At 33.2% G+C, this 15871-nt stretch overlaps 1 protein-coding gene across 2 annotated transcripts in view; it reads left to right on the top strand.

Annotated features, from left to right (window-relative positions):
* The window catches only part of LOC108913707 (wiskott-Aldrich syndrome protein family member 3), a 34299-nt gene extending 25890 nt beyond the window's left edge, over positions 1 to 8409 (top strand). For both annotated transcript variants that reach the window (XM_018719301.1, XM_018719302.2), the window contains exons 4-5: positions 3310 to 3656; positions 6761 to 8409. In XM_018719301.1, the coding sequence (XP_018574817.1) occupies positions 3310 to 3656; positions 6761 to 7685 (1272 nt within the window). In that variant the 3' untranslated portion in view covers positions 7686 to 8409. The remainder of the gene's footprint in view (positions 1 to 3309; positions 3657 to 6760) is intronic.
* Positions 8410 to 15871: the final 7462 nt, after the last annotated feature.

The following is a 15871-nucleotide window of genomic DNA, read 5'->3' as shown; positions in this document are numbered from 1 at the left end:
TTCAAAAAGTGTAGTTTTATTGACAGATAATGTTCACCAAGTTTGGTTTCTTTAGCTTGATGTACGTGGAAGATAAAAAAGGAAAACAATTTTTTTTTGTAATTTTAGGAGGGGCGTAACTTTTCAGGGAAGGGTTTTTTCAAAAAATTTTATACCAAAGACCCCAATTAATTTTCATCGGAGAATCGCCCCTTGAATTTTTTCGGTGTTATTTAGATACACCCTGTATAGTGTAAAATTAACACCAAATGTACAGTGGAGTGTGATTATTATGACCCCGCTTTTAATGACTGCATATTGCAACATAGTTCCACCCACAAAATTTTTTATATAGAAAATACAGGTTGTCATTAAAACGTGGACCACATAAGACCAGAAATTTCTTGGATCAGATGAGTCAGTTTAGACCAACTTATCTAGTCCATTAATTCAACTGACAAACTTCTACAGTTACTTTTTCAAGTTATTGTATCATTGCTAGGAATTGGAATAGATCTTTGTTTTTTTGAATTCATTTGTTATTTGTGACAGCTGTTTGGCTGTCAAATTAAAGGATTCCCTGTACATACACGTCGATGCCTACCAAGATCTCTCTCAATGTGGTACCATGAAATAATTTCTTCATATAACTTTTAAATGGTTTGAGCTAGAAACTTCTTAATTTGTACATAGCTTCCTTATTTATTTGAGAGTTATACAGGGTGTAGCTTTAAGTGGGGCTTAGTTTTTTTTGGGGTAATAGTACGTTTTTTCCAGAGACGTATCAATGTTGTGAATTGTAACATTTTTAAACTAACTATATGAAACTATCAGAAGGGCATTGCCTTTGTATGTATGGTTTTAGCGCTTCAGAATTTGCTGTCAAATGTCAATTTTTCCAGTGACATAGAAGTTACAGGGGAAAACCTTGCGATACCTTAAAATCTCCACCGCTGGCAAGTCCAATGAATTCGTGAAGGGTGTGAAAAAGTAGTTATTAATAGTGGTAATGTGTGTACAAAAGCTCAGTACTGTAGTTGAAACAGTTCCAAGATATTGGCAAAAAGCAAAAAAAATGTATTGATACGTGTATCTCAAAAATGAAAGCCCGGAGAGAAAAATGGAAAAGGAAAAATATGTTTCTTTTTTCAAGAGGAATTTACAGTTTTCCGTTGTGACACTTATTTAGGAACACCCTGTATTGTCCATTTAGTGTGATGCGGTTTCATTGTCTTGAATGTTGTCATAACTGAACTCCAGTGATTGTAAAATTATTCATATTAAAGTTTTGTTAAAAAAAACATTGTGTTCAGGTGTAATTTACTGCAAATATTTAGTGAGTTATAATTTAGTTATCTTCAAATTAATATTTAAAGATATGATATTGATAACATTCAAATTCTAAAATTATTATCCATACCTAAATATATAGTTTAATCTAATTTAATCCTCTTATACAGTGACCCATTTGAAAGCGGGCCACCCTCATAATATTTTTATTTATGGAGCGATTTTGACGAAATTTTTTTTGAAATGTAATGGGGGGAAAAGTGTATTTTGGGGCCAAGCGCCGTCCAGTTCTTTTTTAAACTAAGGCCTACTAGATCACATTGAGAGGCTGAAGAATCCAGAATCCATATTAGCGATATTTTTAGAAAAAATCTGCGTACGCCACTGGATTCGGCGTCCCCTGAAATGGATCTGTACCAAATTTCATGAAAACATATTCAACATTAACGATTCTGCGGTTAAATTGCTGTCAAATTGTTTATTATGCATAAAGAAACTTTTTATCTAGTAACCCACGCGATAATAAATCAATCACAACAAATATTTAATAACGCGTTTAATAGACATCATTATACCAAAATACAATGAAACAGACAGAAAAATGAATGTGAAATTAACATATAATTTACAAAAAATACAATAAAATAAAATTAACACACATGAATTAAATTAAATTCAGGAATTTTCAACTAAATCTTCATTTAATTGAATGCATTTCTTGTATTGTTTTTGAATATGTGCCATAACATTAGACAATTGATGTATTGTAATTTCAGCGCATGCCTATCTTCTTCTTTCGCGCAGTTCTTCTGCATTCATTGGACGAGTGTAGTAAACTTTTTCTTTAATGAACCCCCATAAAAAAAATCTAGGAGAGGCAACATTTACAAAAATATTCATTCAATTAAATGGAGATTTAGTTGAAAAATCCAGAATTTAATTTAATTCATGTGTGTTAATTTTATTTTATTGTATTTTTTGTAAATTTTATGTTAATTTCTCGTTCATTTTTCTGTCTGTTTCATTGTATTTTGGTATAATGATGTCTATTAAACGTGTTATTAAATATTTGTTGTGATTGATTTATTATCGCATGGGTTACTAGATAAAAAGTTTCTTTATGCATAATAAACAATTTGACAGCAATTTAGCCGCAGAATCGTTAATGTTGAATATTTTTTCATGAAATTTGGTACAGATCCATTTCAGGGGACGCCGAATCCAGTGGCGTACGCAGATTTTTTCTAAAAAAATCGCTAATATGGATTCTGGATTTTTCAGCCTCTGAATGTGATCTAGTAGGCCTTAGTTTAAAAAAGAACTGGACGGCGCTTGGCCCCAAAATACACTTTTCCCCCCTCTACATTTCAAAAAAAAATTCGTCAAAATCGCTCCATAATTAAAAATGTTATGAGGGTGGCCCGCTTTCAAATGGGTCACTCTGTAGATGGAAATGTAAACATTTTTCTTATATTTATTTTATCTGGTACATATCTTTTCTGATCTGGCAAATAAATATAAACAACAAAAAATAATTTGACAAAAAGACGTAGACTAAAGTTTAGGTTCACAAAAACCTGCATATTCATAAATAAGTGCACAATATTCAGTATGTGTATCACAACAATGACATGTATATGTGATGACTTTTTTTTATCTCTCAAATAGCTCTGATGGTGCTTATATCACTTTTGTGCGATTAGCTTTTGCTTTTGATGTCATATTCAAAAGAGTTAGTTTTAGTGACACTTGCTTAATACAAAATATTTTAAGTTCATAGTAGTAGTGTATTATTAATTTCAATGGAACTTAATATTATAGAATATTCCAATCTTTTACTTCATATTAGCAAAATCCCTTCAGCAGTCCACAAAGCAATTAAATTACTTAAATTTCGTAAATGGTAGCATATTCTGTACAAATGTACAAATGCAGTATCCTTAAGTACAGATAAAATTATACTAATTTAATTTTTTTAATATAAAGTTATAGAATTCTCTACACGATTCTGTTGTACATATATGTTTGTATATTTTTTAGATATTTTCAAGGGCAACAATGCCGACAGCCATGCTTGAAACCTACAATTCATGTGACAAACCGCCTCCTCTTGACAAACTAAACTGTTACCGAGATGACGGAAAAGATGGTTTGAAGTTCTATACTGATCCCAATTACTTCTTCGAACTATGGAGGCAGGAGATGCTCAACGATACAGAAAGGATGATGCACGACAGGGGAAAGAAACCTCATAGGCCTAGAACGGAGGGCGGCCAAGGTAACAGACACAAGAAACGAGTGAGGCAACCTCATAATACTAGGGAAAGGCAGAAACAAAACGCAAGAGAACATGGGGAGTTTATTATGCCACAGAATACAATCTACAGGTATTTATGTTTTTTTCTTTATATTTTACTACAAAGACAGCTATACAAACAGCTAATGATCAGCTGATAAATACATACTATTGATGAGGATGGTTGTAAAAATACATAAACTATCACGTAGAGAAAAATAGAGAATTAATTTTTTCGGGTTATAAACTTTAGTCACCTTAGAAGTACGCTCTATTAATACTAATGCACTAGTTTAAACATTTTTTCCACTGCGAAACACCTTTCGTACTTGTCCTATCTGATGTCTTGCAGCCTCGCCTTTGATTTTCTTCTCCCCGCGGAAATGTCTGCAAACGTTTTCCTTTCAGCTCCCTTTTCATTCGGGAAACAAAAAAAGATCACAGGGTGCCAGATCAGGTGAGTAGGGGTGGGTTAGGAAGCGCTGTCATGATGTTTTTCGCCAAAAAATTATGCACAGAGATGGCTGTGTGAGTTGTCATGGTGGTCACATTTGCAAATCTTCAGCTAAAACTTGTTGCACTGAGTTCCACAAATGACCAGATAATTCAACAAGTACATAGTACGCCTTCTATCTTTGTACACAAGCACTCAAATTTTTTCCACATTTTGATCAGTTCTGGACGTGAAAGGCCGACCTGTGCACTGAATGTCTTTGATCGACATGTAGCTGCTTTTCAATCGCTAATACGACGCAAACACTTGAGTTCTTTTCAAGGCATGTTCTTTATAAGTTATAGACGATATATCACCTGCGTTCCATGCACTTTTATCGGGCAGAAAACAAAATTTCAATGCTGCATGTTTTTGAATATCAACTATTTAAAAAAATCGAAGAGGTCAAAATAGTTGTCACATAAAAACTGTCTCAGGGACTCTCTACAACTGTTTGAAGCAACACCAATTGGCAGACTGACTGAAATTTGAAAAGAACATTAAATTATTGCAATTGTTTATAAGCGTGAAAATTGCGAAAATGTTTAAACAATCACCACAGCTCTCCTAATCGTCCGATTTGAATTTTGCAAAAAGCATTTTAAAGCTTGAGAGCTCTTCTTTTTGTGGTGAAATTTTCAAGTATTCAAAGGCTTTAGATTTTTAGAAATTTGATTTTGAAAATTTTTAATTTAAAAAAAATAAAAAAAATTAAACAATTATTATGTAAAAACTATCGAACCGAATTGGATGAAATTTGGTGTGATGATTTTATGCACTAAGAAGTTTAATTGGGAAAAGTATGAAGATCCTAGGTATTATTCAAGTGTCTGAAAAAAATTGACAAATAAACTAGCATTTTTTGCAATTTTTTAAATGATTTTTCCGATTTTTACAATAATTATTTTTTCGAATTGCAACTAACTCTATCTTATTCAAAATTTAATTTCCTCTTCCATTTTTGTCTAAAATGAATAGTTGCTAAGTTGTCGACGAGAAATCCAAGAAAAAAATGATTTTTTTTTGTTATTTTTTTATACTTTTTTGTAATAACAATTAAACCCACGTTTTTTTTTATTTACATAGAAAAATTATCATTTCTGATGTTATTTAGAAGCCGTTAAAGCAAAAATCTCCGATCATATGCGTTTTACCCAAGTACACCCTTTGTAAGACAGATACCGCCTGGACTATAATATATTTTTTGCATTTTTAGGCGTTTAGGGGATGATCGGTCGATAGCCGCATGGGTTAAGGCGTCAGTACTTAAATCGTCTTCAAATTTCTGCCCGGGTTCGATTCCCGCGGCCGGTATACCGTAGATTAGCAATGCTTGTACGGAAGATTGGCACCCTCTGTACAGGTATGGTAGGGCGGAAGAATGTTGGCTTGGGTCAATGTGAGAGATTGACACTGGTTGGCATTTGACCACCCCCCTAATTAATGAGGTTTTCCAGGTTTCCCTCATTCCTGCAGTGAATGGTGGTTAGGGTCTACCAACATAAGTCGTTTTAAATACGAAATTAGATATTTTCACGTTCATGATATTATTTTGATAACAACATAGAAATATTTGGTGTTTTACAACTGTTGATGATTCTTAATTTGTTCACTTTTTTTGTCTTTTCAACCCCTAAATAAGGGTGATTTTCGAAAAACTGAAAGTGTTGCTCATTTTCATTTTTCATGACGAGTATTTGGATATTTTTAAAATATTTTTAGGATTTTCCCTGTCGCCTCTGTCAAATAAAAATTTAGTGCCCTGGTCATGATTTTAAGTCGGCAAAAGAAAGTAGAGGCACAGGAACATAGACACATATTTTTAAATACCTATCTGTTAGCCATTATTTACCTGTTACCCGCTATTTACCGATTACTCGTTATTTATCCGATAACCAATGCGTAATATTGGTTGCAATAGGGACAACTTCAACAAAAATAGAAACCTAGACAGCACAGACAGAGACAGGGGCGATTTTAGAACCACAGTGACAGATTTCGGGGATATGAGGGTCCACAATATAGACAAAATCAGGGATGACAATGGCGACGGTAGTAGTAGGGACTGACAGTTAAAAATTATGGACATGGATAATGATAATAATAGATAATTATAATCTAACATGGTAGGAAGCCTCTTTTCCTTCTTGCCCTTACTAGACTTTTCCATACAGACTTCTTATGTAGTTGTGCTGATGTGAACAATAACAAAAATATACTCCTTGACTCAGATGATTAAATGTAACACCTGAGCACTAGGAACATACATCTTTGAAAGTTGCTCATTTCCATAGCTTCTTCAACTATTACTACCACTACAACCACTAACTACTACTGAGTATTCCAGAAATAGGTACCAACTTTTGTTTTTTCTCTTTTATGGAACACTATAATATATTGTCAAAAGAATTTGATTGCATTTTCTTTAAACAACTAATAATTTATTTATTACATTTATGCACATTTTTATTATAACAATGTCTCCCTTCAAACCTAATATCTTTATAATGCTGAGAATATGGAAAAGCGTACAGGTGTTCCACAAGAAATAAGCAGAGTAGATCCTATTTCCCAATAAAAAAATCAATTCCTTGTGATAAATTAATAAAAATTATATTTTATCATTTTTACATCATGATAAACATGTATTTATCGATCTAATTTTATTTTCTACACCCACTGATTTATTGTTCAATTTTTAGAACTCCTCAGCAACTGCAACAACCTACACAATTACCACACGAAGAACTTGTTGTCGAGCAGCGCCCTCCTCGGCCAAATTCCATCGAGATCAGACGTTCCTATCAGCAGGAAGTCCCAGACGGTTTACATTCCCCTACTTATCCACCTTACGAAGAAAATCCTTACCAACATGGGTTGTACGGTCAAGGGCCCCTAAGTTCAGAGTCTTTGTATGCCGGCGGTACTCCCACCAGAGGTGGACGAATTCGACCTAGTCAGCCACCACCTGCACCACCAAGCAATACCAGCACACCTTCCGCCAATACACCAACGCGAGGTAGGAGCATGTCGGCGGGACGAGACAATTTGCCTCCCCCTCCACCACCACCTGAAGCAACTATATCACCTCCTAACGGTATTCCAGCGCATATAGTCAGACAATCGAGTCAGTCCAGGTCTAGCAGCCCGCACTCCCACCTAGCCACTCCGGAACCAATACAAGACTTACCTCCTCCGCCACCTGCACCAGTGAAACAGGCCTCCCCACCCAAACAGCAAACTCCCGTAGCTCCCCCTCCGCCTCCACCGCCTCCTATGCCGGTATTAACCAATGGGCCCACCACTACTCCGCCTCTGCTTAACGGAGACCTGGCCAAGATTCTGAACTCTTCTACGCCACCCAAGTTGACTCCCGTTAAAGATCGTCCGATGACTAAACCGCCTATGGCCGACCCCCGCAACGACCTTCTGAAAGCGATACGTGACGGCATCAAACTTAGGAAAGTGGAGAAGATTGAACAGAAAGAAGTAGAACGTGGCAATGGGTTACACGACGTCGCTAGTATATTGGCAAGAAGGGTGGCGGTTGAATTCAGCGATTCGGATTCAGGAAGTGATTCGGAGTGTGACAGTGAGGGCTGGGGAGAGAACGAAACGTCAGCGTGACACAGACGAAAGGCTAGTACAGCTAGCCAGGTGTACTAAGTGAAAACAACGAATGTAAAGCAAGTGGATCACGCTGTTGTCGGGAGAGACATATAATATTCGTGTAAGAAGTGGCAGAGTTTTCAATACTGGCTTTGTGAAGATATTTTCGTCAAGTCTTAAAAGTTTTAATTTATTTAATAATCAGCAATCTTTCTTGTTTCGATGATTAATTTTAACTTAATAAAAAGTTTTAGAGCTTTTGTTTTGCTTTTAAAGTTCATCACAAAATTAAATTGAGAGTACAACCTGTACAGGGTGATCACGTGAAAATTGCTTTTCACATTATTTCCGTTATATAAACCGTTAATCTGTTATACAATTCGTTAACAAACTCTTAAATTTTGTGCTTCTTGTGTCGCAAAAAACTGATGTATAGACTGAATTTGTGTTTTCTAAATGAAACACTATTTTTTTCCACATCCGAAGAGGACGCTTTGATGTATTAGTGTTAGATGTACACCGAGATTCGCTAATATTTTGCTAAAATTTAGGTAGAGATTCCTTAAAGAAGAAGTCTTATAAACATGTCTCAAGAAATACATCGTGTTGGAATTTTCATAGAGTTGCTTTATCCCCTTTTCCCCATTCGGGCCGCACAGTGCTTTGCCCGTCGGATGGTAAATATAACATTTTTTGGAATTTCGTGTACCTTAGTTTTTTAAACACCCTGTATATAAAAGTTTTGTCGCATATTTGAATTTCTAAAAAATTATTAGTTCGCTACAAAGCCATTGAATTTAGAAACTTTTTTGTCTCTTGATATTCGTAAAACACAATGTTTTTGAGAAAAATGGCGAATCATGATACGCATTCGATCACATTTTGACATTTTTCTCAAAAACTGCATTTTATGAAAAAAATATCGAGGAACAAAAAAGTTTCTCAATTTAATGGCTTTTTAGTGGACTAATAATTTTTAAGAAATTTAAATATGCAACCAAATTTTTTTTGTTGAAAAGAGGACCCACGAAAAATTATCTTAAGGGGATTCCCTGCCAAAAAAACGTAGCACTATCAGATCCCACGTCATGAAACCCTTGTGTACCAAATTTAGTGATTTTCGTACAAAAGGGTTCTGAGTTAAAAGGGTTCTGAGTTATAAAAAAAGGACTATTCTTAAGGGTGGATTTCAGGTGGCTGTAACTCCGAAAAAGGGGGCCACTTGGCACAAATAAGAAATACGGATCCCCTAAATTTGTCTTAAGAATCTGACTAAATTTTGTTACATTAATTTCGGAACACCCTGTATAAATATTGTTATTTTAAATTTCTCGTGCATCTTTTTAGCCCCCTTTTACGTAATCCAAGAAACGGCCCTATTTTTTAAACACTGAGTCTTCACTCCTATAAACTCCATACCTTGGGTCTCCACAGATGTAAACGGAAAATTTAAAATGTCCAAATTAAGTTTTATCTCTATAATATCGTCTCTAAAAGACCACAACTGGTACCTAATGGCACAATAACGACTCGCAGTGGCCCTATCGGCTGGGAAAACGCGTCGAAGCTCAAAATTTATTCTGATGTCTTCACTGATGTTTGTCTCCGTTTCTGTCTAAACATCGGGTGTATTTTAGGTATCTCTCCTTCACTGAATAAATAGAAATCGCTTTCAGAACATAACGATGGGATAAAGCAACGGTCTTCAAACTTTTACGACTTGGGGAACCTGGCCAACATTTCGATTTTTTTGAGGAACCACCTAAAAAAATTATCGAATACATAAATACCAGTTTTAAATAAGTTTTTTTTATAATTTTGTAGTATCGATATTATTAATTTCAAAAATTTGAATTTTTGACTGAGTTGCGGAATCATCAGAGAGGTTGTGGGGAACCCCAGGGTTCCACGGAAAACAGTTTGAATACTGCTGGGATAAAGGAAAAACACCCTTTATCTCAAAAATGAGGTATTCTGCTCACATGTTTGTAAAACTTATTTCTGTTCCTCCACTTAAATTTTCTTGTAGTATTACCTTGTACCTACCTTGTACCTTGTACAGGACACAAGGCCCCATCCTATTGTTTGAAATTGCTCATAATTTGAGGGGACTCTAGACTGTCTGTGGTTAGAGAGTATCGATGCCAACACTATCAGATGAAGAACAGGTGCCATAAAAAACAGGGGAAAATTTTCCCGTGATCACCCTGTGTATATCAAATTTTGTACCCTCGCAGAAAACTTCATTCAGATTTTCTTATAGATCGACTACATATTTGGAAAAATTTTGAAAATGATGATTTTTAGTAATAACCAATTGTTTTTAAAAAGTCGAACAACTTAGCAAAAATATTTTAAGTTACTTTAGGTCTAATGTCCTATATACCAGAAATAAGGAAGGCGAAACAAATTTCAGCAGCACAAATATGGCGTTAAAATTTTTAAATCATACAAGTCATTTTTTACCTTTAAATAAACGCTTAAGAGCGGGTTAGACTTTATCAAACTTGCTTAAAGAAGTTGAAGTGATTTTACTATAGAGACGCTGAGATTGCTATTCATTAGCTGCAGATAGTCTTCTTACTTCAATATGGATCGGCGTTTGCACTACTTTACCATCTTGAAAAATTAATGCAAAATTCAGTAAATGTCTTCGCCATAATGTGTTCTGTCTGGCCTATTCAATTATTTATCAGAAATCCAACAATTGCACAAAAAATTGTATCAAATTTGTCATGGAACTATGAATTTTTTTATGTTCGTTATGTATCACTGACCTAATCATTAATGTGAATGAAAAATATTACATTCATCCCTTATTTAAAAATATATTTGAAAATTTTTTGTTTTTAAAAAAAGATCGCTGAAGAAATGAGATCATTTAAGTCTAGGCATAGAGTTTTGTTCGGTATATTAAGCATTGAGTGTGTTTTACTGATTTTACTATAATGAGGATGATTAATATTTTTTTCAATATTTACACCTAAATTTTTGACCTCTTAAATACTGTAAATATAGGCCAATCGTATAGAAATTTTTCCAGAGAGAAATAAACGTGTTTATTGTCTACAGCACTAGTCTTTTTAAATATATTTAAATTTTTTTGTATTTCTAATATTGTAAATATTTTATTTAAACACAGAATCTGCACATGTAAGTGATATGACTGAAAATTAAGCACGATTAAAAAATTTGAAGTCTTGTATATTACATCATTTACTAGTTGTTGAAATTTTATACAAATTCCAGTATTACTAACCTCGTAAATTCTTAAATTAAAAAAATTGCGCATTATTACAATTAATATGTTTCTTTGTTGCAAAGCCACTTGAAAATAATGCCAACTATATACAAAAAATGTATACAAAAGTAAAATCAAATGTATGTTTAAATTGCAAAAAAATATATATAAATGTTGGCTTTATCGAGAATAAATTAATTATATAGACTCAGCTGTATGACTGTTTTATTTAAACCAAATGTAAAAATTATTCCAAGAGCAATGCCAAATTGTCAGTATTATACTCTCCAAGTTTTTGTTTTCTCCAGAAAATTGGGGAATATTCTTTAATAAATGTGCTTTCGCTATGTGGTGTGCTAAACTTTATATAGAAATAATTTTAGTCTTCATCGCTAAACATTTACGAAGACTATATTGTCGCTATACTCGAGTACGTTTTATTGAAAAATTGTGTTGGCTTGAAGATAATGAATATGTACAAAATATACGTCTGTTAAAGAATATTTCCCAATCTTCTTTATTCTGTGTGCTTGTAGGTACGCTTTACTTTTAGAAAAACATGTATATAGTGTAATGAATGAACATTTTTGTAAATTTGTATGCTTTTCATTTTAAATTATATAAGGTGTATAGTTACAATATTTATCTCGTACTATGCTAATACTCTTTTAATATTTTGACTATAACTATCTCCTTCAGGAAGCATTTGTAAAATATTTAATGGGTAAATAAAAATGAGTTAAATATATTACTGAAATATGTAGTGTCTTTTATTATACATTTCGCATTAAAATTAATGTGTCACTAAAAATGTGCCTCAAATACAAAGCTGATTTTCTCGTGAACAGCTTATCAGATCTATTAAAGTCCTTATTGTAGAAGTTTTTATCATAATTTGTTTTGAAAATATACAGGGTGCAAGAGTAAGTCTTTATTCTCCAAAATTTGAAACCCTGTAGAAAATTCTGGTTGTGTTAAAGAATGTCTTCTTAAATCCAACTATATCTTTCTTGATAAATTTATTTTTTGGTTCATGTTAGTTATCTCATTAATTGAGATACACAGTTATACAGGGTGTCTCATTGTGACGGCCCATTAGAATTATTTCAGAGACTACTTCAATTTGAATTTTGAAGATTTGGGATACCGGGTTTTCGGGCATGCCCTTCTCAACTAAAATAATGGTGTCCATGTACCACTTCCGGTTATACTGAAAGTCGCCATCAACTTGCTTATTTTAAATGGAACACCCTATACATTATTGCAATTTTGGATTCTACGTGTTATTTTAGGTGGACTTTTATGAAGTTTCCCTATTCCTAAAATTAACTGTTTTCGAGATAATTAATTATTTTCAAAAAAATGGAGAGAAACTGACTAGCTTCAAACCATGTGTATTTTATAGTAAGAAAGATAAAGCAACATTTATAGTGGGGATAGCTAGACCCATAAAGCTTCCCATCCATACTTTCAAAGTGGCTTAATTGCATACAGGGTTTAGTTAACTTCAAACCTTCATAAGTCAGTTTTTTTAAATGGAACACCTTGTATGTTTTTCTATGTTCTGATACACAACTTTATTCTATTTCGAACAGTATCAGGGTCCCCAAAACCTATCTCTTCTAGTTTTTAAGTTATCTACTATTTTTTGTGTAATCACCTAAAGTCATGTAAGTTCTTGCAAGGATAGCTGTGGATTTTTAGCAAAACTTAAAAACAAACGACTAAACTGTCACCAGTTATTTATTATTATTTATTCACAGATGTTGCAATGGGATTCTAAGCAGAACTTTTACAGTTTTTAATGAGACATCCCAATTTTCCACTAATGAGCAGAATAAAGTTAAGAATTCTAAATCAACTTCATATATAGTAATACACAGTTTTAATTATGTATGTTGATAATAATTAAATTTCTAGCACCCTGTATGCAATTAAGCCATTTTGGAAGTATGGATGGGAAGCTTAGGGGTCTAGCTATCCCCCCTATAAATATTGTTGCTTTATCTTTTTTACTATAAAATACACATGGTTTTTAAACTTCAAACTAGCTTCAGCTAGTCACTGTTTCTCTCAATTTTTTTGAAAAAAATGAAATATCTTGAAAACGGTTAATTTTAGGAATAGGGAAACTTCATAAAAGTCCACCTAAAATAACACGTAGAATCCAAAATTGCAATAATGTATAGGGTGTTCCATTTAAAATAAGCAAGTTGATGGCGACTTTCAGTATAACCGGAAGTGGTACATGGACACCATTATTTTAGTTGAGAAGGGCATGCCCAAAAACCCCGTATCCCAAATTTTCAAAATTCAAATCGAAGTACTTTCTGAAATAATTCTAATGTGCCGTCACCATGAGACACCCTGTATAAGGAAATGGAGAACATGCCTATATAAAATATCCTCAATATATCGCATACTATTTAAGGAACTTCCCCATTCTCGTTGTCAGGGAAATTTTTCCTCAAATTATTATGGAACATCCATTAAATAAAGTAAACTGACAAATGTTGCTCTGGGAATACAATTCACTTGTCTGGCTTTCTATTGGTCAGGTCTGCATAAGCAAAACTTAGATTTGTCAGTAAACAAAAGACATTCAAAATCCTACCAGCATACATGTCATCCAGCGAATTGTCTCATTCTACGATTAGTTGCGTTTAATGTCCTGCTGCTTCACACAAGACTTTTCTTTGCACATCATGTGTAGCATTAAATTGTACCTAGAGATTTCTTGCTGTTACAAAGTGTTCTCTCACACTTATTCACACATTATGAGTAGCATTAATTTATACTTGCTGTTACAATGTTCTTTCAAAACATGCGTAAGATTGAGAACCAGTGTTAAAATATTGTTCGACGTAACTCGAGGACTGCCTGTATTATTTTTATATTTTAAGATCTAGATGGTGGGTTTATTAAGAAGTGTAATAAAATGTGTTTGTTCAACAATTTTGTTGGACCAAGGTTCCTATATGAGTATAGTTACAGTTGCTGTACTGAGTATTTTCATTATACCTATGACGATATTTATGTTTAATTATATTCCTATGTATGTTCTATGTATATTTAAATTTTTTTCATAGATGGCAAAACTGCCAATAAATAAGAAAAAAGGAAAACTATGCCATAAATAATAACTTTAGACCATATCTACATTTCTCTCTACAAAACGATTCACACTGTCCTTGCGTTGTCAAGATCTGCCATTGTCCCTAGGAAATCTGAGGAACAGCGAATTCAATAATGACTCCATTAAAGATAGAGAAGTAGGTTGGCTGTTTTCTTCCTCCATGCCTTGTGAAGATGCTGATGCACGCCCTATATCTCTTAATCTCTTGAAGTCATATTTATTACCACAATCAAACAATGAATTTATTGTTATTATTGTTTTATTTTTAAAACAATCATGCCACTGGAAAGTAATATGTGGTTCAGTATGGTCTATAAAAAGAGTTACTATGAGACTGGATAATGTCTGCCAGACTGCTAGCTTGTGACGGCAAGTCCTAAAGTTAAATACATATCAGAAAGTGTGAAGAATTATACACTGTTCATAGTCTTATACATCACTGAAGTTCACGTGTATAGGGTTTCTTTATTACAGAGGACACCACTTATTATGACTATTACACATTCACAAAAAAAAAATGAGTGATAGACATGACATTTGCATATTGTGGTTAATTCACATTAAAACGATAACCAAGCGAAAAAAATATATAACTTGAGATTCTAAGAGAAAGAGATTATGAAATTTTTCTAGGAAAAACAAATGGAACATCTGACGAGAACGAATAATTGTATGAAATATACATAGACTGAATTTAGATGAGTATTGCAATCATTTCCTTTCCTTATTGAATTTAAATGTAACAAGTTAATTGGGGAAGTTTACGTTAAAATTTTATAAAAACCATTGTCTTCAGTAATGTTTTTAAGTAAAAAATCATCACCTTTTGAAATTGGACATTCCAGTTTTAAATAATCTAGCATTGTTATTTATAACTTCAGAGTTGTTTAGCTTTGAAATTACATGCATAGACTTTTTGGCATTTTGCACTGCCGATATGCTTGCGTTATATGGTAAAAAAAATTATGAATTATTGTAAACAAAACTAGATATATGGATACTAATAAAATAGGACCTGTTTCAGCATATATTAAAACACCTGATATAGCAAAATGTGTTGTACTTTGCACCAGTAAACATATATTATTTTCTCCCAAGGAAACTATCTTTCTGGTATGTCTGATTACCTTATGGGAGGGACACCCTGTATACGCCAAGGTCTAGATTTCACTTGCAATAACACATACAAGTAAGTTTATTAAGTTATGTGTTCATATGTTTACTTCAACATAAAGTGACTAGCATTTAATTCGTTTTTAATTACTGTCTTGTTTGCAAAGTTTGTAGTAGCTATTTTTGTTTCAAAGAAATTAAAGAAATTTAAAACAGTATAAAACCAAATCTTTCTTGAATAAATTAATGAAGAACTTCACCAATTTTTTCCAAAAATAAGAATATAAAACAGCTTTAGAAAGGGATTATTAGTTGCTAGGCAACTAAGTCGTTCTCCAATATATTATGTTCTTGGCACATTATTTTGACCATACCTATCTTATTATTGTTCACTATGTTCATTTTGAGTGATAGATTCCACCAATTATTGACCTCTTCAAAAAATTCTAATCTTTAAGGAAGGATTTATCAAATAAAATTTAAATTGAATTTAGCAAATTCCAGTAGTCAATTAAATAGTATCTCATACATTCTCAGTATCTCATTCAAATTTACAAACTGGCTGAAGTTGAGTCTATAGAATCTACGAAACTGAAATACCCCTAATTATTAAGCACGAACTGTTTCCTCAAGGGTACGCTACAGCGTACCACTCAATGCTAAATGGCATGTTGCAACTCGAATTAATCCTCAATTAGTTATTTTTACAATGGA

The sequence above is a fragment of the Anoplophora glabripennis genome, unplaced genomic scaffold, assembly GCF_000390285.2.
Source record: "Anoplophora glabripennis isolate ALB-LARVAE unplaced genomic scaffold, Agla_2.0 scaffold638, whole genome shotgun sequence".
Lineage (NCBI taxonomy): Eukaryota > Metazoa > Arthropoda > Insecta > Coleoptera > Cerambycidae > Anoplophora > Anoplophora glabripennis.
Note: the sequence above shows the minus strand (reverse complement) of the source record. Positions and strands in the feature narration are given on the sequence as shown.